Below are 22,660 nucleotides of genomic sequence, written 5' to 3' on the forward strand. Positions count from 1 at the left end.
CACATATCATTTGCAACCCAGCTATACAGTATGAACACCTTTTAAAAAATATATGCTTTCAATTTATAACTACTTTTAACTTTATATACCAAATATACAGAAAATATTTTCTACTGTGTGTGAGGATTTAAAGAATATTTATAGTTGAAAAAAGAAGTAAGACTTTTTTCTCAAAATATGTCTGGTGTCTTTGATCCTCCAGTACTCTAATCAGAATAGGCTTGCAAAGGATATGTATTAAGTACTATCACTTCTGAAGATCAAAATGTCTTCGAAAAATCTCCAGTAAATTAAGCTCACTCAGAAATAATTGAATTGGTGCAGAATCAATGGTAAGATATTATTTTGAAGGATTTTAATTTAAAGGCAAAATTCTGAATGACTCATAATATACAAGGGTGTAAGAGAACCATTTTTCTAAAATTAACTCATTTTTGTATATTCATAGCATTATTGGCTCAATGATGAATTTTCTAAAGTTCTTATTTCCTAACCCGACACACAAAGTCCTTGCACATTGAAACTCTGGTGTACATTATAGTCCCATCACCTACCAATTCCATTCAAACACACAGGATCCCTCTCAGTACATAATTCTTCATGTTTCACTATGACAGAAAGCACCAATTTGTCCTAAAGAACTCTATTAATGTTACTCACTATGAAGGAGCTTTAACTGGCCAAAGAAAAATCATGCCTTTGCTCCATCCCTTCGCCGTACACCCACAGATTTACACATTGATCTCCAGGTATTGCATAGCTTTTATTTCTAATCCTAACCTCAAGAGCGGGCACCATTTTCTTCTCAATGTTTTGGTAGACCTTGTTTCTAGACTCGTACCTGGCAGGTGACATGATTTCAGGAACTTATCAATGAATCAACATAAATGAAGGAAGACAATTTCTAACCAGATGCCTTCTGTTTTAATACGGTGGGTGAACACAAAATATCTCAAGGGAAGAATATACAGGGCTGAGAAGGAGGCTCAGTGAGTAAAAATGCTTAACACAATAGTGAGAGGACTTCAGTTTGACTCCCCAGAATCACACAAAAGCCAGAATTTTACAGTCTGGTAAATCCTGGCATCCCTGAGGTGAGATGGCAATAGAATACATATGATTCTCCAGAAGTCCTTGGGCCAATTAGTCTCAAGTACACAGGAGAAAAACACAAGAGATCTTACTTCAGTGCATGTCAAAGGTAAGGACTAAGACATGAAATTGCCCTGTGATGCTACACAGGCATGCATGCCAACATTCACACACATGAATGTTTACGCATATACACACAAAAATGTGAGGACTATAGAAATGACTGAGAAGTTAAGAGCACTGGCTACTCCTTCTGGGTTTGGTTTCCAGCACCTACATCATGACTCAAACAGTCTATAACCCCAGTTCCAGAGGATATAATGCCCTCTTCTGGCATCCTTGGTCACCAGGCATGTACATGGTATACATACATATATGCAGACAACATATCCATGCACATAAAATTTTAAAGTATTGTTAAACATATAAATGTGTTTCTGAGAACTCTCCCCTCCAAATTAGTATCTAGGGATGACTTCTCTTTAACATATAGACAATCTTTTCCAGAGACATTGTTTCTTTTCTAAATCAATTTAAGAAATTTGGGGGTTAGTTATCTGTATTTCTATGGGTATGCTAGCATGTACCCATCCTACCCAATCTCACCATTCCCAATGTAATCAAGTTAGATTGTAAGGAAACCAAACAATATTAGAAATATTTAAAAAAAAAACTATTCCTTCTGACTCACTGTTGTCTTTGCCCAGTGGAAAATCCTATACCTATGTTTAAAAAAGAAAGGACTGGTGAGATGGCTCAATGATTAAGAGCATATTCTGCTCTTACAGAGGACCCAGGGTCAATTCCCAGCACACACAAAGTGGCTTACAATCATCTGTTACTCCAGTTCCAGGGAATCCAGCAACATTTTCTGGCTGGTCCAAGAGCAAGAGATATGCATCAATTGCACTTAAATATATGTAGGAAATCATTCATATAGATAAAATAAAAGGGAATAAATCTTTAAATAAAAAAAGCGAAAAAGAGAAGAGGTTAGTGAGTTTATTCTCCAACTCTACACATTCAGGTGTTAGGAGCTGTGAACCCCTCAGATCCTGAATTTCTGGTAAACAACTTGTTTTCCTCTGCTATGAGACAGTCTACAGCTCCTCTGAGTGAGAGACTCTCAGAAGTTCCTGATAGCAGGAGAATGGTTTCTGCTGGGTTTGGCTGGGGCATGGCTATCAGTTAAGGCTCTCTATATAAGCTGCCCCCTGAACACAATAAAGGGGGCATTTTAGGGGCATTTTGGCATCAAGGATTACCTCCATCTCTGTCTGTGAGTTCTTGTGTGTTTTAATCTCCAATCCCTTGCCTGGTTCACGAACTGTATGGTAACGCATGGAACGCAGACGGGCATGGTGCGCCGCATCCAGGAGCTCTTTAGACAGCTCTGCATAAAAACATCTCCTTTCTCAGTTGTGCCTGTTCTAGAAATTTCAGCTATCGCAGATATTACTCACACTTGGACAAGGTCTCACTACCGTGGCATTGGTAGTATCAGGTGTAAGATAATTTTATGACATGGGTTCTACCCTGTGACTTGTAGAATATTAGCGGCAGGCTTAGCATCTGTTCCCTAAATATAGATAGACTTTGTATAGCAATTTACAATTTATAAATTACTTTCACCTATTTACTCTCACCTGAGCTTCAGAGCTCTGCAGATAGGTATTATTAGAATCACCTTTTCAAACAAGAAGAAAAATGAATCCCATAAATAATAATCTGAGATTTCTACACTAAAATTATACAGAGGAAAGGTGTACATAAACTTTTAATAAACAAAGTCATAGTCTAATCTCCATTGTACTGCCCTTGTTTTATAAGTACATATTTTACTAAATGACTGTATCCTACTGTTTGTCTTGATGCCATAATTTCTTCAGCAGGGCTTGTGGGTTGCATGTGAAATACAAAAGTCATTGTAGAGTTTTCTGGGCATTATATTAAATGGAATGATATAGTCACTTATCTATTTTCTCTTTTGCTTCTCTGTGGAAGAATATTGTTACAGGCATGTTTTATTGACAATTGGAACCCACTTCAAAGATAATGTATTCTGAACCACTTCTACAAAAAAGCCCACCAGGATTACAATTGAAAAATAGAATAACTCCAGGCATGCACATGTATTTGATCATTTTGTGTTAAATCAAGTGAGAAGCTTAATGCACTTCACAGTTTCAAAGACTGACATTTCCTTCACCCACCTTCAGCCTGCCTCCATGATGAGTAAAAACAGAAACCTACCTAAATTTTCTCATTCAAGAAAAAGAAGACAAATTGCTACCAGACTCTAAGAATCAAATTGACACGTGTATACCAGGGACGGATAGTGGGTATTTTTTTTTTTAATCACAGCATCTCGGACTCATTATCTGCAGACAAATTACATAAGCAGAGAAATAAGCAGAATACATCTAAGAAAAGTATGACCGAATGGTCTTTTGCAATGAATAATGAAACCTTTCTCCAGTTCGTAAGTATTACTCCTTAAATGGTCAATATGGCTTCCTGTGATAACAAATTACAACTGCAGAAGGGAAAAGAGAAGAATTTTACTTGCACCAGTTATAACTGCATCACACTGCCTTCAAGATGGCCCTGAAAATGGTCACCATGCAGTTAGTTCAATGATGTCATTTTCACGGGCCATCCTAGGAACTAAAGGCACGGTTATTGGTGCGGTCTCTTTCATGTGCCCACTATGCATCTATGTGTCCACTGTACTGTCTCCCATCTAAAACATCCTTCTGAAACCACAATGTTCAGCTCAATTAAAGGATTGGGACAAACACGCCAAAGAGTTAGAAAAAGAACTAATCTACTTCAAGGTTAGCTACTCTCTTTCCTGTCTCTGAATGGAGTTCAGTCAGATCACACCAAAAGCCGCAATAGAATCTGCAAATAGTTCATTCTTGAGAGAATTCAAGGAAGAATAAAATTCCTCAGACTTGTAAAACTATAAAAGAGTAAAGTCACTAAACTGACAACCAAACTCATGGTCTACATTTCAAGATAGGTTAAAGTTTTCTTTATGAAAATGAACCTCCATCATGCAAGAAAAGTATTTGATTATCTAACCTTTCCCATTCTAATATATAATCTAAAAATATTATTATTTTTGAAGACTGATAAAATAATACCATGTGGTTTATAAAATGAGGTTAATTAATCTTTGGAGTTTACCTATTAGACCTAAAATAGGTAGAGAGATGGATCCCCAACATTGTTTCTTCCACACTCTGTGGAATCTATGTATACAACTCACAGATCAAAGAGGCATATAGATTTTAGGCAGAAGAATGGAGGTATGGCTGAGTCATTAATAGTGCATCTTCAAAAGGAGCAGAGTTCAGTTCCCAGTATTTGTTGAGTAACTCAGGTATACCTGTAACTACAGCCGTGGCAGAATCCTATTCTCTCCTCTATCTTTGAGTCTACTACACATACACGTGCACACACCTTCTAACCCACCTCCCCCCATACACACACAAAAAAATGTCAAAACAAGATAAATGTATTACAATTATGAGAAAAAGGATTGCAGGAGAAATTGAAGTTTCCAATCATCTAAATAAATGAGATTGGAGATTGCTTTTGACTTATATATGTGAACCCAAGGTAATCACATGTCTCTGTGTATAAGAGGGAAACAGGAGAATAAGGCTTCAAGTAAGAAGATGTGATGGAGATTATTAATGATAGGCCTGAATATGGAAGTCAGTCAAGAGCCAGAGAAAGGCCATTTGTAAAAGCTGAAAAATTCAAGAAAACGTTTTTTCTTTACCCACTAAAAAGAAATACAAGATTGCCAACACAGTGACTTTAACTGTGTGAAACCCATTGCTGACTTTTAACAATTTGAGCTGCAGGAAAGAAGGGTGGGTTTTAACTCTCACTATTGTCATTCTAATTGGTACAGATACCCTTGGGATATAATAGAAGAATGAAGCAGAGCCCTAAAACACTGAGAAGGTGGTGGTTAGTGGCACTTGCCAACCTCACACAGGAAGTGAGTTCGTCTCCTAATTGTGCCCAGTGTCCCCATTTCCTTCGATTCAGTTCAATGTTGCCTGTGTACGGGATAGTAAACAATTTAATGTAATTTAATCTTACAAGGACTGAGTTTGCCAGTGTCTTAAGATTTTTAGTAAGAATGCCATGGTAGCAAATAATCTTAAATTTCAATAAAATATTAAAGCAATCATATAATCACTTTTAAATAATTAATTACATTGCTCTATTCTGATACATTCTTCTGTGCGCTACAGACATGAATGACCCAGTGACAAAAATGACTCAGATCACTGAACCTCATGTGGGAACAGCCCGGTACAGTGACATGTATATATGGTTCACTACACTATCTAACATAAAAGTGAAAAAGAAAGCAAAATAGAGTAACAGGAAAATGAATGAATGAGTGTATAAATGAAAGAGAAAATACCTTTTCATAAGCAGATTTATTTGAAATAATCATTATTAGAGGCATTTTCTTCTCATCAAAGCAATTCTAACTGCCTGCAAATAGCTACTAGTAATGCTAACTTATTAAACCACTAATGTATCCCAGCATAATTCTGCTCTTGGTATGTTTCACTCAGTGCATTATCTCCAACTGTTGCCCTGCGAGAATTAGAAAAAGATTCTGCAAGGTTTTGCAGAAAATAAATGGGACAAATTTCAAGAATAGTTACTGAAAATAAGGCCTCAGGAGATGGGAGAAGTTCACAGGATAAAACATCAGGAAGCTGAAGTGCCATAATCTGAAGGGGAGAATTGCAGCTGAGGAAGACCATCCAGAGCCACTTCTTTTAAACGTTGGCTCCTCTTCTTGCACTCCGTCATGCAGGACTCTGCATCCTAAGTGAACCCTCTGGAAATGAACCGAGTCATTTGTTAAATAAGAAACATCCTTTGGGGAATCTGCACTCACCATTTTTATCCTGAGGCCTGACAGGGACCATTTTAAAATGTTGTTCTTCCTGTTGCTTCTTTTTAATACTTTTTAGAAGGGATAGTAATGCAATTTTGTGTTCTCTTTTTTGCCATTATCTAGGCCAGGGCTATTGACCTGCAGTATTTCCTGAAAGAGAGAGGTTTCTGGCTTTTTAATTCCCTTAGCAGTATTATTTTTGTCCTTTCTTTAGATACGTGTGTGTGTGTGTGTGTGTGTGTGTGCATATGTGCATGAGTATATATATATATATATATATATATATATACACACATACACACACGTGTGCGTGAGTATATTATAGCTGCCATGATACATACAACATACCATTCACACACAGATATACCAACAGACTTGATAAAGTTGATAATGGCATAAATACTATATAAAGATTGCCTCATTTGCAGCTGGACTATAATTCAACGGTGTATTGTCAACTATAACAGTCAGAATCAAGGGACAAAGAAGAATGAGAGAAATTTCATCCCGGCTTTCCTGACACGGAAGTATTTTCCCTTGCATTCTGCATGTCTTTTCTGAGTTCCTTCATAAAAGTCTCACATTGAGGCTCTCTGCTTTTCTAGCACCCTCTGAAACAGAAATATAGCTTGGAGAGGCGATATCTTAAAAGCTGTCATCAACCTGTCACTTAAGCAGGATTATCTAAAAGCCAGTTGATAACAAGTAACAGTGTTAATAGAACACATGATAGGTGCTCAGCACAAAAAGAGAGCACTAGGAAGAAATGGAAAGCATTTAAAAATAATAAGAAATTGTTTAAAAAGTAATCCTTATGATATTTTTCTACCGTCACCCCAATGCCAGAGCCCTTTCTACAATCGCTATACTTTTTTTTAAAAAATGCAAGACGTAAAAATATGAGATTGCATGGCTATTTTTAGGGAAAAGTAACACGTGTCAGCTGGATTAGTATATCCATCTCCCCAGGAGGTTGGCTTGGAAAGGGGTACACATGCCAGTAATGCTGCCATATTACACACATCTGCATAAGTCGGCCACAGGAAGCCACCTCAACCAACAGTCTGCTTTACTTTCTATCTCTTCCGTGACAGCAATAGTTCTTGTCTGAAGGTGTTTTGACATCTAAAAATAATCAAAAGTCAAGTGTTAAGAATTTAGAGGAGAGAGTTGTAATGAGAAAAGTTCTGTTTTGGTCCAAAATTACAGACTAAAGTAGAATGAAGCTGAGTTGGTCATCAACTGTATCTAAATGTTAACAGCCAAGGAGAAAAATCCATTAGAAGTCTATAAGAACAAAAACTGTTGTACTTTAAAGAAGGGTATGCAGAAAATACATTTACTTCAGTTGAAATGAGAATAGTTGATGCCCCATAGCCAGAATTGCAATATTGATGCAAGACTACAAAGGAGGAAGAAATCAAAGTTATATTACCATTTTCTTGTCAAGCATCATCCTTCCTAGAAATTGTTAAGTCTTTCCCTGGGGTGTGTATGGTCCCCATTATAACCTCATTCATACTACATTATTATTCCTGTATAAGATGTGGAAGGCCGTTTCCCTACAAGACTATTGGTTTCTGCATTATGCATTAGATTGTGTTATAAAAGGGCACTAATAATGAGAAATCAAATATGGTAGTGAATAACATTCATTGAGATGTTGAATTTGGAAATATCATTAGACTCTTATTTAAGGTACTCCTTATTTAGAATTCTAAAAGTAAAAAGGAACACAACTTAGATAAACTTAGTTCTACCTCTGCCTTACAGATTTTTAATTCTTGATTAAGAGATATTGGGAATTTTCTGGTAAAATAAGATCTATATTCACTAAGCTGTATGTTCTCATTGTAGCTTGGAAATTGAAGTTGACAAGGCAACCAGTGTTTAAAATATTCTTATCTCTTGGCTGCTTCACCCTGACCTCTGTCTCCTTTTGGGGCCATGAGAAAACAGCTTGCTTGTTGGCAGAAGGAAGACAGGACTAGTGCAAAAGCTGACAGAATGCCACTGGGGGAGAAAGGCACCGCATCTCAGATGATCAGAGACTGCTGCAGAGGAGGAAGAGGAGCAGGGGAGACACAGCTGGCTCTCAGTCCAGTGTCTGGCAGGAAGACGGCAGAGGACCAGGTTTCCAGCTTGCCCACGCCATCACTCTGGCATCCTTCCTCCACAGCTTAAAATCAGGGGAGAGATTTAGTAGAAGTTTCTCTTGGAGCGGTTTCCAAATAGTCCAATCTTTGCCCCCCAAAAATGAGTGATCATCAAACGGCCTCTTGTTTTTAATTAATTCTGCCAGTTTTTATAGCGATTATTTAAAAACAAAAGAGCTTGAGCTTGCAATGGTAGATGCGCTGGTAGCTCTGCCGGTGGCATTTGTGGTGGTGGTGGTGGTGGTGGTGGTGGTGGTGTGTGTGTGTGTATGGGGGTGAGCTGCACTGAGAAGGGCTGGCAAGGGGAAGGAGTACGGACTGTCAGGCTTTGTCCTCTAGCTTGTTCCTCATGGCTAAATTTTTCTTTTCTGCTCCACAGACCTTTTCAACTCCAAGTCTAGGAAGAAGTGTCGGCAGTCATAAAGTACAGAAAGATACAACTTCCTAGCACTATTCCGTGAGTACTTTTCCTTCTTACCACCTTTCACCTTTGATGAAAAAGTCTGTCCCTTACCCATTTTTTTCCCTGCAATTATTCAATAAAAAGGCACAACAAGAAAAGATCTGAAGTGATGAAAAGAAATAAGCCAAACATTTTCTGGACCCCTGAGCAAAATCCTTGATTTTTTTCTCTTTTTCGTAAATTGAGACTTTGCACACTACTTCTGAAACGTACATGTCTCCTTTATTTCACAAGACATTTCAGCAGTTTCCCAGAGTGACAAAATAATGTGTCTTCAATCACCTCCACGGTGGAGTGCCAGGAGTGGAAGGTGACAACTGCTATTTTTAGTAGCAAGATAGACTTTTTTAGAAAACTAATTTTTCTGGGAAATACTTGGACTTGGAATCCTTAAATCATTTTAAATTTCCCTCTACCTTTACTATAAAAATGCTTACTATAATATGTAATAGGAATAAATTTCCTTAGTACCCACAGTTTTTACAGTTGGACTTGTACACTGTGTCCTACCGCACATAAATGTTCAATGATGAACAAGATAGGCTGTTCAGTGATGAACAAAGGGCAAAAAACAATAGAGAAAAGTTAAGTGATTTGCTCAACATTGGAGATTAAAATGCAAATGAATTTCAGAATCTCCGATCTGTCTCCCAGTTCGGATAGCACTCACTGAAACAAAGACTCAGCACAAAGTGAGTTAGACTATTAGAAATTTCTTAATTTCAATATCTTCTATGTAAAAAATGGTGTTGCTAAATAATTTAACTCTCTGTTGAATAGCACCAACACTAACTTCACAGTTCATCTATCAACACTATCAGTCCTTATGAACCAAAGGAGATTAAAAGCACCACCCCATCAATGCTGAATATAAAGGAAGTGCCAGGAGTCTTCATGGCACAATTAAAGACAAGAATTGCTTATGGGTCTCTTTTGTTAGGCTTCACACAACTCATCCCCAAGTTCTCTATGTGGTGTCAATCTGCCTAAAATGTAGAGAACTGAGTGTTCCTTTATTTTTGTTAATTTATTACATGTATTTATTCATTCAGTGTATATATGCTTACACACACTTGTGAAGACACATGCCATTGCACCCATGGAAGTTGGAAGACAAATGATACTATATTTTATTATAGTAAAATCATAGCAAAGTATGAAAGTAAACAGAAGAGTAGCATACTTGTTTACCACCAGGCAGCAATCCTTGCTTGTTCTTGAAAGAAAACAATCACAGAACTTAAAAATTAGTAGCTAAGAATTCTTGAAGGCCCATAAGCCTATGAATTCATTGCTTGCTCACAATGTAAAACCAATGTTCACCCTGTTTCCTACTAGGTACAAACAAGTCTTCCCACCTGTCTGAGCGAACACACGCAAGAACAAATACAAACAAACAACAAGACCCTTGCATCAACACATACCCAAGAAGCACCTTGAAAGACAATGCAGATACAAGAAAATTATGAACTTCACCAAGTATATACAATGTAATCATGCAATGCACACTAGGACTGCCACCTTTTCTTTTACCCCCGTCAAGTGTATCTATCTATAGCTTTATTTCAACTTATGAATTCATAACTAATTAATTGTCCTTCTCCAGATACCAAATTCAGGGAAGCCTTCCAACTCAGATCAAATGGATCTGGACATTTCTTTGCTTGTATTGTACTGATCTAGTTATGACAATATATTTATGAAATATATACTTAGTTCTCCAATTACAAGCTTTGACAGAGTTTTAGTATTGAGTGCTTCCAAGTTGGCTGTTGCTGAATATCAGTCATAAGAGAAGAAAAAGGAGGTGCTGTGCATTTCTGCAGACGATTAGATTAACTGAGCCATTATCATTTTATTGTACTTACTTTACTGCTTCCTCATTTATCAGGAAGTAGCAACAATGGTGAAAAGGTTTGGACTATCTGTGGTGCTTTAAATAAGAATGGCCACAATAAGTTCAGGTTTGAAAGCCTGCTCTCCACTTATTGGAACAGTTTGAAAAGGATTAGGAGGTGTTACCTTGTTGGAGGAGGTTTGGCCTTGTGGGAAGAGGTGTGACACTGGGGTTGGGCTCTGAGATTTCAATAACCCAATGCCGAACCAGCCTTGCTCTCTTTCTGCAACCTGCCTGTGTGTCAGGATGGAAGCTCTCAGTTACTGTTCCAGCACCTTGTCTTCCTGCTGCCATGGTTCCATTAGGATAGTAAATAGGAGCCTTCTGCAGTTATAAGCAAGCCCCCAATTAAATGATTTATTCTGCAAGTTTCCTTCATTGTGGTGTTCCTTCACAACACAATCTACTAAGTAAATACAACACAATCTACTAAGGAGAAGAAAATGAAATGAGGAGACAGTAACCTCAGAATCTTGGTCCATTCATTTGAATGCTTAAAAATTGCAAACTGCAGGGCTCAGAGATGGCTTAAGGGTAAAAAGAGCTTGCTGTTCTAGCAGAGGACTTGGATGGAGTTTCAGAACACACACAGTGCCTCATAACCCTTTATAACTCCAGCTATGAGGCATCTGAGATTTCTTCTGCCCTTCATGGGCTCCTGAATACACATAATGCACAAAACCATATGCAAGCACACAGACACACACACACACAGACACACACAGAGACACACACAGAGAGACACACACACACATACAGACACACACACACAGACACAGACACACACACACACACAGTAATTAAGAAAACTTTCATCCTTCTGGTAAAAGGTGTGATAAATTCAGATTGAATGTAGGTAGAGCAATATACAAGAGACTGCAAAGATACTGTAAATGGATAATCTATAAAATCTTTACTATTGAAAAAAATTCAACAATAGGAAGTATTATTGATATTTTTCTTAAACACTAGCCATTCCAAAAATTCAAACAGCATTTTTTTGCACTAAAAATAGCACCAAGATACAATTTTATTAATGTCATGCATCCAACCACGGATTTATCCCTTGCTGAGGTGAGATGCTTCATGACCAAATCACTCACAAACCCTGCTGTAGGTATATGCCTTTGACACATGATCCTTTTGTTGGGGGAGTAGTTCACATTCAAATATTCAAGTACTCATGGGACAAGATATAGAATTCATACAGCACGGTACAGGAATCCACCGGGAATGTGGAATAAATGTATCCCTTGAAGATCGGGAGCTAAGCTTTAGTGAAATGTTTAACAAGCAGTGCTTGATTGACAGAAGAGAATAAACTACTAAAAAAATTTTGTAAGCAAATAATTTTATCTTTACTTTCAGATGTTTTTGAAAACTCAAGAGAAAAATATACGTTTTTATTTTTATAAAGTGCTAATTAACAAAATTTCGTCAAAATTTTACTCTTCATTAAAAGGCATTTCCTATCTTGCATCAAATGGCAAGCGACAGAAGATTAATGAATTTGTTACTCCTGCTTGCACTAATGACATGCAGAACAGTTTGTGAATATAGAATGAATTGAAGAATAGTAAAATAACAAAATTATGTGTTGGGCTATTTCTGAAAAATTTGAGAGTGTGTTGAAGGAAAGGAAGAGGAGAATGTGTCTGTTGAATGAGCAAGTTCCCATCTTCTAATTTGCACTTTGATTGAGGTTTAAGGTGGTACTATTTTTTTAATGGACTGACTGACCTAATTTCAAGAACATAAGAAAAGATATCAAAACTGCAAGGTTAGAATATCACTGAAGCCTTGCTGAGCAGTGAGAAAATCCAATTTTGTTCTCATAGAACTAGTTGTCTATAATGCAAAACGGTTTCCTGTACTTCACAGGACTTGGGAATGTGACTTTTGAAGCTTGGTTGCTTGTAGTTGAACTGCAGCTCTGCACTTTGCAAATTCTGTGACTGAGTAAGTCACCAACTCCACTCCTCACCACTCCCCGTGTCTACACTATAAAGACAGCTATCAGTGAGACTTCAGGGCCATTGTGTTGAACTGATGCTTTCATATATGCAAGGTATGTTGCTCAATGCCCAGAATATGATGTGCAGGGTAAGCTTAGCTATTGTGATCTCTGTATAGTACACATATGGACATTAGCATGTATTTCATGCTAAAAAACTAAACATGACAGGAAAAGCCAACAAGCTTAAGAGGGTAAATTTCATTGTTTCTCACTACTTTGTATATTGGGTTGGAAAAATAGACACTATTGACTCCTGACACCAGAAATGTTATCTCTGGAACTAATTTTGGACTTGTGTTCAACGGTTACATATACTGAAGAGCAGATTGGAATGCAACTTTGCAAATACACTTCCATTCATGCACTACTTATTTCCATTTCTCTGAACAGGGGAATATTAAATTTCTCGTTGTTAAATGTTGCAGGTCAAATGTAAAAAGCAGCCTCAGAAAAGTACTTCTTAGGAAAAGTGGACTCAGCTGTCTTGATTCCTTGCCTAGGAATGCTGACAGAAGGACATTCAGCTTCTGCTTTGCAATTGGATTTTAATGATTAAGAAAAAGTAGAAGTTTGTTGCTAAATATTAATATTGCCATTAAAAATAACTTATGTTTGTGGATTGTTCTGTGTAAATGCTGATTTTCAGTGATCAGTATACCTACATACACTTATAGGTTAGTAAAATTAAAATAACAAAAATTGATTTTTGTGGGTTTTTTGCTTGGGGTGGGGGGGTTGAGACAGGGTTTCTCTGTAGCTTTGGAGCCTGTCCTGAAACTAACTCTTGTAGACCGGGCTGGCCTTGAACTCACAGTGATCTGCCTGTCTCTGACTCATTAGTGCTGGGATTAAAGGTGTGTGCCACCACCACCCACAAAAATAACTAAAATGTTCTTTAAATCAGACCTCCATGAAAAGGAGAAGCTGCAGGAACATTCAATGATGTTCATGTGATGTTATGTAGAAAACGGAAAGGATGGATTTAAAGACTGAGAGTTGTATGTGCATGCATATATGTTTTAAAGAATCATATGCTCTTCATAAAGATAAAGTGAGTCTATTAATTTTTCATCATTGTAAAACAGATGTGAGGTTCATCTTGACAGAAGTGGAAAGTATATGTTCCCCGAACCTGAAGTCTGTATATATAGAGTGACAGGCATGTGAAATCTTATGGTCCGGTCTGGCGTGTTCTAGCGCAGCCCAATAATAGACTCTGCCATGGACAAAACTGTGTTCCCAAGTACATCTACGGATAAGTCTTAAGTACATCTAAGTCATAAGAATCCCTAGCGTGTCTGTACTTCCAGATAGGCCTTAAGGTTAAATGAGTTCTGAAGGCTATGGTCCTCATCTGAAAAGGGCTAGTGACATTCTAAGAGAGGGGATAGTGACCGTCCTGTCTCCACACGCACACAAGGAAAGCCACAGGAGGACATCAGGAGAAGTCAGCTACCTACAAGCAAGTGGATGGCCTCTCAGGAAACCAGGTTGACCAGCGCTTGATCTAAGTTTTCAGAGAAAAAGAAAATTGAACTCCTGGTGTTTAGGATTTCCAGTTTGTAATATTTCGTTATGACAGCCTGGGAAGATTCATATGAGTTATTAAAATTGCTGAGAGACCTGGGAAGATAGTACGGTCAGAAAAAAAAAAAATTGTGTCCTGAAAACATATGGACCTAAATTTAATCAGCAGAAGCAAAGTTTAAAAAAAAAAATCTGGTGTGATGACAGGAAAAACTCTGGGAGCTCCTTGACCAACAGAAAAAGGAGTGTATGTCTGTGTGTGTGTGTGGGGGGGGGTGCTGTTGCTGAGGAGAGATATAGAGGTTATTGTCCAGCTTCCATATGCACACTCAGACACTTGAACATACACGCAGGAAGACAGATATATAGCAGCTATTAAAAAGGAGAAAGGCCCCAATTTTTAAATATGTCCCTTTGCAATCGGAAGTCTCCCAGGACTGCTATAATACAGACCAATAGATAAGGAGAGAGATGAACTCGGGTGAGGTCTGATGGGTATTGTGGGGAGCAGGTGAACGGGAGCAGCGCGGCTTGTTCCCCTACTCCTATACAACAGCAGATTCCTAAATCACCGTCCTCTAGAATGTTGGAAAGAGCAACGATATATTAACACAGCACTGGCCACCGTGGTCCGGCCAGGGTAAAAGTTCAGTGACGGGCAGCTGTTAATTTTAGGTGCTGGTCATAAAGGGAAGGAAAGGATCCCGGCAAGGTTGCAGTCAAGAGGAAATGACTGATTTTAAAAAGTGCTGGGATCAAAACAATGGCAAGAGGAGATAATCAAATTAACCCAAGACTTCGCTAAACTACCTGTTTTACAGCGGAAGCCATCACCCCTCTTTCTTCACCAGGGAAAGGGCAACAACCCTCATGTCTGTCTTTCTGACAACTGCTCCTACCTACTGACATGCTTAGGGGCCACACTCAGCTGTCGCTCAGGACTAGATTCGTGCCAATTTAAAAGGAGCTGTGGGAACAGACGAGCAGAGGTTCGAACTGACAAGGGAAAATATTTCTCAATCATTTTGTACATCTAATGAAAGCCGGCCACACATCAAGGTGCCCTCAGAAGGGACAAGCAAAGCTTCTGGGGAACTAGAAACAGTATCTTCCCTCACTAAGGTACATAGGAAAGTCCCGAAAGTTTCCTGTGACCGCCATAAACCCTATCATATCATCAGAACAGAGATTAACATGTACAATGACAGAAGTATTTCCTGAGGACAGGTCAGTCAGGAACAGTTGGGACTGGAGGGCAGATTTTCACATGGTCTCAACGGTTCAAATTTTCTATTTTTCCTGGTGTGAACTTTGAAGAAGAACTTCGAATTTCAGAGGTTCTAACCCTAGGAGTTTGCAGGCCGGTTTCTCCTGAGGAAAAAAGTTAAGCATGACTGTGTGGAGTCATTTCTCCGGGGCTGGAGACCCATGGTAAAGGACACATGGCTAGGAGAAAAACGTCCTAGGTTTTAGATCCTCCAAACCTAAATAATTAAAGAGGTAGATAAATAAAGCAACTAGGCTACCTACAGAAGTAGTATAATAGAATCAAATTTCTATGAAAGAAAAACAAATCCTAATTTGTAATACCTGCACAGTATAAAACCCCACAGTGATTATATTCAGACAAGACAGGCTTACCATGAAGAGAATCACCACAGTACTTTACTAGAAGGGTGTACTTCCTCTTACTTTTAATTAGTTTACTAAAATATTGCACCTGTACTGTCCCTCAAATCTTAAAGTATTTAGTCCACTCCACAGAACCGAAGGCAGCTGGAGCCCTGTGCATTCTGGCTGCTCTAAACAGTCCACAGACTTTTGTCAAAAGAATTCCCTTTGAAGTTTCTTCCAACTGTGAAAAAAAAAATGTCATTATCCTCTTTAAATCTCAGCTTCCTCAGGTTAAAACCAGGATAAGAAACAACTACCTGATAACGAAGTCCCAATCAGTGGCAACTGTTTTACTCCACTGGCAGAATAATAATGGGAAGCAGAATGTGGGCATACTTGCAGGAAGGTTTTTATTTTTCTTTTCTACTCCTCCTCTTTTTTCTCCCCCAAAATATGAAACAGAAAATAAATAGAACAGAGAAGTTACACTGGATGCTGTGGAGAGAAACGGAAGACCAAAGCAGCCACAAAAGACCCGGTCTCACTGGGTGGGAAAAAAGAGGTTCCTACCATTTTTTCACCCTTCTCTTGCAGTTATATGAAGTCCTGAGATTTAGTAGCATCCTTCGGCCAAAACTTAAGGCCACATTTGCATTTTCAGATCACAACATCCATTTCTGATAAATTACACACACACACACACACACACACACACACACACACACACACACACACTGGCATGCACCCTGGAGAGACTCTAGTTAGTCTCGCAGACACTGGGTGCTTTAAATGAGTTCTCACTCTTCCAGGCTCCACAAACTGCCTGCCACCCCTTCCCTAAGGCCCTAATCAAAATTTCCATTTCTTAAGGACTATTGATCTTTGGGATGTGCTGACCTAGTTATCTGCTTAAAGCAATTTACACCCAGGTGTGCTAAAAGCCCAGGCAAACTCCAGCAGAGGTTTTTACATTTACATCTTGAAAAGGGAACTCTTGAGGGCATTTCAAAGTCCAAAGGAGAGTTTTGGAATTGCGTAGATTTTCTGCTTTCACTCGACTGCCTAAACGCCTTCTGTTCCTGCTGCATCCCCATTCCTAGGCCTCCTTTCTCTCTAGATTCAATACATCCTTATTATTTTTCCTTCCAGACATGCCAGCATTTCACCTTTCAAAATGACTGCGTGCCATGAGGTAGGGCGGAAACAGAAACTTTTGTGTCTGAGTTGTCACAGAATGTGAATAATAGCTGCAGAAATATACAAATTGACAGATACAGAGATTCGTCCGTGCCTGTGTTTGGGAGTACATATATCTATTTTTGCCCCAGATATGGAGTTTCAGAAAAATACTGCCAGCCCGTTTGATTTCATGATTCTCTTGCAAGCCCTCTTGTCCTGGATTGTTTTCTATTACTATGGTTAAATACCACAAGCAATGGCCACTTGGGGAAGGAAAGGGTTTATTTGACCGCAAAGGGAAGCCTAGACTATACATGAACTCTTGGCAGGGACTGAAACCGAGATCTTGGAGGAATAATATTTACTGCCTTTTCTCCCCATGACTATCTCAACTTGTTTTCTAACACAACCCAAGACCAGCTGCCCAGTGTTGGCCCTGCCCACAGTGGGAGTGACCCCTCCCCCAACCATCATTAATGAAGAAAGTCTATAGACTTTCCTATAAACTAATCTGATGGAGGTGTTTTTTCAGTTTAAGATTCCTTCTTCCCAGATGAATCTAAATTGTGTCAAACTGACAAAAACCCTAAACAACCCACCTCTCCATGTATGTCACAAGCATGCTAAGTAACCACTGCTTCCATTTCTCGCCTTAAAAATTTCCATTGGTTCATCTGATTCATGGGTTTGGTGTTTATAACATGAACAAGAATGCAGATTAGGAAAACAGAATTATGTATTTGGTACGGAGTCCAGGCTATACAACACTGGCCTGCTGGAGACGCTGGAAACTCCAGCGGCACAGTAGGGAGGTGTCTCTACCTGGCAGGAAAAGATGCAAGAGCTCAGGGTTTCTTAGAGAGGGATGTAGAAGAGGTCCTATATATTCCATATCCGATATGCATGGATTAGAAGGCTAACTCTGAACAAAGCTTCAATCCACTATAAAGCAAACATCTAGAAGTGTCTTCTTTAAGTTAGGATTGTTCCTTGCCACTAGGAAAATGTGTGATGAGAGAGATAAATTTAGGGATAGTTTCTCTGAATCCCCTACCTAAGGCTTAGCACATTTGCATTCTTATCCTTGGAAAGTAATGGCCTTGATCTAGGCCTCTCCACCACACAGCCTTGCAGGAGGTAATAGAAATGGAACAGATTTAAAAATAACACACATGAAAGAAAAGTTTGACGCAAAATTATAGATTTCTGTGTGTGAGTGAGTGAGTGAGTGTGTGTGTGTGTGTGTGTGTGTGTCTTGTTTTCTGAGAGACAGTCAGATTATGAAATCACTTTGTCAAACAAGTAGAAGGTGGGACGTTTCCCTACATACATTGAAAAATAAAATCAGGGTTAAAATTAAATTTTAAAGATTTGATTTTAAATATCGTGTGAATAACATACAATACTACATATAAATGTGGCATTGAATACTTAGATCTTCTAGTTGTGACTCCCTAAAGTCTTCTGAATTCATGACGGTGAGTTTAGACAAAATGACATGAAGACTGTGGAAATATAGCTTACCATAAAATACAACATACAGACCTCTCTTGCATGGTTTTCAAACTCTTGAATTCCCCCTGTTTGGAGGAAGATGTTTAGTCCTAATGTCTAAAAATAATTTTATTTAAGAGCACAGTTTTCAACCAGCATGGAAGCACAGGCCTTAATCCCAGCACCCAAGGAGGCAGGGGCGAGCAGTTTGGTTTAGGTATAGAATGAGTTTAGAATTTGCACCAGGGTTTGCACAGGGAGATCTTTTTTCAACAAAACTAATAAACAAACAAAGCAAAAAACGTGAGTTTCACGATTTCACTGGGACACTTTCAGCATTCTTGAGTTCCTCAAGGATAGTTTGTCATCGATTTTATAAAGTTCTTAAACTCAGTTCTATCAACCACGAAAAGACCACGAGTTGCTTCATTATCTTCATCTGAGAAACTAGGAAGATTTTTTGTTTTAACAGTTTGTTCTGAAGAACATAATAGCAAACATTTATCTAGTGTTCTGAAAATTAAAAAGCACATGCAAATATAAACTACCGTCCTTTTAGGTTCTACAATCATTATATTAATTTCACAAGGGCAGATATTTATGCATTTGTAGACCATAGACAGGCAATAATAGTACATGTACTAAAAAATCATTTTTTAAATGAATAAACACAATAAATGAACCAGTTGCTTCCTGAATTTTCGACAAGAGACTTGATTACTGTCTTTTAATTTAAAGTAAAACATCCAAACAATAAGATAAACAGTGTAATGGGTGGCTTTTTTTTTTAAATCTCAATCAGTGCACAGAGCTCCTTTAACAGTAAATTCTAGTAACTACAATAAAGACTGTAAAAATTCCCCAAAGTTGATAATGTTTGGAGCCAGGAAGCTGGGGAAAAGGGAAAAGTGGAGAATCTTTGGGTACACGTTGAAAACCAAACAAATAAAACAAGCAAAAGACGGCAAGGAATGGGCCCCAGTGTTTTTAAATGCTGCAGTATGTGATTGTCTATTCTTATTCAGAGGAATGGAGCCTAAAATCCTGGGGTACAACAGTGAGGTTTTGCTTGGGTTTTATTGAATTTTTCTGATCACAACAGTAAACAGATGTAAGGTCTCACTCATCAGTATGATAAATCATGATTCTCCGTGTACTCTTAATCTCCCTCACACTAAGACACATTCTTTACCTGGAAACCAAGTACGGAAATGCTTATCTGGACATGGACACAACTAACACAAAAATTGCACTAGGAGTATTTGTTCCTACTCCAGTTTTTCAATTATTTATAAATACATGTGTGTGTGTGTGTGTGTGTGTGTGTGTATGAGTGTGTGTGCGCGCACACGTGTGTACACATCTCCTTGGGAGCACTGGGTATTGAAGCCAGTTCCTGCATATATGAGCTATGTACTATCTCACAACTTCCTATTTTTTAGCAGAAATCCAATCTATTGAATTATTCCTCAAGAGTATGCCATGGCCTGAGTTTGCAAATGTTGACTTTGAGGGTTCTTTGTAACAGTTTGGATAAATACCACTTATAGGCACGCACTACACAGTCTATGCTCCCCAATTCCTAGACTTTGTTCTATCATCTAATTGTTTATGAGTTGTGGTTTGCTACAAAATCCACATTTTAACTCTACTGGAGAGAATTGTCTCCTTGAGGTGAAGAAATCCACAATTTGTGAGAACCAGGGCAGATTCTGGGTTCCTCTCGGTCTTTTACCCTGGCCTTGTCTTCAAAACAAAATGAGAAGCAAAGGATAATTAAGTTTTATTCAGAAATTTGACTGTTGATTTAATGATACTTCAGAAAATGACCCTTTTGCAGAAATTAAATAAAGAGCTAATGGCAGAGAAACCTGTAAGTGTACATTAGGGATTTGCATGGGCTACAGCAGTTCCCAACATTTTATGCTTCCATATTGTTCAATATTCTTCATTATTTGCTTAAAATCTACCATACTGACATTATCCAAACACACAAAATAAAACAGAATGAGACAAAACGAAACAAAAACTTGGGACTGTGGAACTCTTACCAGTACTCTGGAACTTTGAGAAGATTGTAAGAGGGCAGGACAGAGGCTGCGATAAATACAGTCAGACTATGTAAACAAGTAAACACAAAATATAGCAAACAGATGCACAGATATACAAACATAGCGAGGTAGACGGGTTGTCTAGAGAATGCCCACTTACCTAGACTGTCACTCCTACAACTAAAACCACCCATTGAAGTTCTCAGTCAATGGAAATTACTTAATCCTTAGAACTGTGAGTTTATATTATCTGACATAAAACACCAAACCTCCCTCTCAATGCAGTCAGCAGCATTGGAGTACATATTCCTTCTAAATGTTGCTGCAGTGACCTTGGTAAAGCGAACTGAATTTTATTTATTTTTTTAAATTCTTAGTGAATTCATCAGCAACAACAAAATAAAAGTCTTTAAATTATATGGGTTCTTTGATTATTTATCTCAAGATTAAGAAGAATTTAATCAGTTACAGTGCCCATGTTGCACACAGAAAGTCACAGAGCGTACAGAGCATACATTTAATAAAAGTGCTTGGAGTCATTGACATTCACGTGCGGATAAAAACACAAACACAAACAGTGACATTCTGAATTGCAACACAGATTGGCCAAGAGCCTGTCCTTTCTCAGAACTGTCTGCCTAGCCGGAGGAAATGGTGATTACACGACACAGAAAGCAATCATCAGTTTAGGGCTTTATTTGAAGTCAGTAATTTACTGCACTGTAGTCAAAAAAGTATGAAATTCCGTTTCCATTTCTTCACACCATGCCAAAGTCCTAGAGTTATTATTACTGAAATTTTTTTCTTTACTAATGATTTTGCTATCAAGTGTTAACAGTTGCTTGCCATCTCTTTGGGAACGGAACTGTACACATCTGTGAGTAATACATGGCTGTATTAATACTGCCTCTTTGGAAGTTGACTTATTTGTATATTATTTATTTTCCTTAACTAGGGAAGGAAGGGCTTGGAAAATGCACAACAAGCGGAACAAACAGTGATTGGCTGACACCCCACAGCCAAGGGCAGGCTCCAGCAGGTGTCGGGGTAGCAAGGTGATCACAGGGTATGGTGCAAAATGGAGCATCATATTAGAGTGGAATTTAGCCAAACACCGTAATGTATGGATGTAGACGCATCTGAAAGAAGGAAAATAAAGATTTATGTAGGTTAAAAAAAAAAATCACGATGTAGAATATCTCCCTAAAGTCTTCTTACACTCTATGAAAATGCTGACACAGAGGTTCAGAAATAGATAAAATTCTTATCTGCAAATTATAGATTTATAAATAATAAATATGCTCAAGGGGGAAAATTGACTTGTCAGAGAAACGCTACATCAGAGGCTTTAAATGGTTCTCTTGTTTGTACACAGGATTAGAGCTCAACACAAACATCACTAAATTCCTGAAAATAAACCTTTCTTCCGCCCGTAAAACATTAATTCACCAGAAGTGATAATTAAGATTGGTTTTAGTGGTTTCAACTCTGCTCCTCTTAGATGTGATTTCTCCCACTAACTAATGCTAAATAAAGCACCATGCAATGTACGTGACACAGGCTTTGCTTCAGACAGGAGTTTAACGGCTTTAAAAAGTTAAAAAAAAATTTAAAAAAATTGAAAATGAAAATTACTGTAAATTTACATTAATGGCTTCTATTTCTCCACCCCCGCCCCATCCCCACACTAGGGGTTTCTCTGTGTAGCCCTGGCTGCCCTAGAACTTGCTCTGCAGACCAGGCTGGTCTCAGACTCAGAGACTGGCCTGCCTCTGCCTCCTGAGTGCTGGGATTGAAAAGCGTGGATCAGCTTTTACTGTTTCTCTAGAGTCACAGTCAATAAACGAGTCATAGTCCAGAAATCGGTTACACACGCTCCACACGGAGAGCAGCACTGACTGCACAGACTGCACAGTGTCCAAACCATCACTGTTTCCCCACATTGGGGCCAATGACTCTAATCCAGGTGATTCTATGGCCAAACCATGGCTAGGAGTCATTGAAATTAGTAAATTACACACTTCCTGTATGATGGCCATGGAAATTTAGAATCGACATATAGTTTAACACAAAACAACTTATTCTTCCAACTGAAAAACAACAAAAACGTCTAACTTTTCTACAAAACTTGCTAACACGTACACTGGGATGCAAATAAGAACAGTGTGCCGTTGTATGTTTACGACGAGTAGATATAGCATAAAGGAACCTGGAAAGGCAGTTATTGG

At 38.4% G+C, this 22,660-nt stretch overlaps 1 protein-coding gene and 1 long non-coding RNA gene across 10 annotated transcripts in view; one reads left to right on the top strand and one right to left on the bottom strand.

The window, feature by feature from the left end:
• The window catches only part of Pcdh7 (protocadherin 7), a 404,659-nt gene that overhangs the window by 372,009 nt on the left and 9,990 nt on the right, over positions 1-22,660 (bottom strand). The window contains exon 2 of one of the 9 annotated variants that reach the window (XM_048415095.3): positions 21,113-21,571. The exons of the other annotated variants lie outside the window; for them this stretch is intronic. Within the exon in view, the coding sequence (XP_048271052.3) occupies positions 21,536-21,571 (36 nt within the window). The 3' untranslated portion in view covers positions 21,113-21,535. Of the gene's footprint in view, positions 1-21,112; positions 21,572-22,660 lie in introns of those variants that run through there. 9 annotated transcript variants of the gene reach the window in all.
• Positions 8,038-13,186, top strand: LOC146893850 (uncharacterized). Its single transcript, XR_015002718.2, has 4 exons — positions 8,038-8,167; positions 8,570-8,647; positions 12,432-12,618; positions 12,993-13,186. It is a non-coding gene; the product is annotated as an uncharacterized LOC146893850 (long non-coding RNA).

The sequence above is a fragment of the Myodes glareolus genome, chromosome 8 (assembly GCF_982192425.1).
Source record: "Myodes glareolus chromosome 8, mMyoGla1.1, whole genome shotgun sequence".
In the NCBI taxonomy this organism is placed as follows: Eukaryota; Metazoa; Chordata; class Mammalia; order Rodentia; family Cricetidae; genus Myodes; species Myodes glareolus.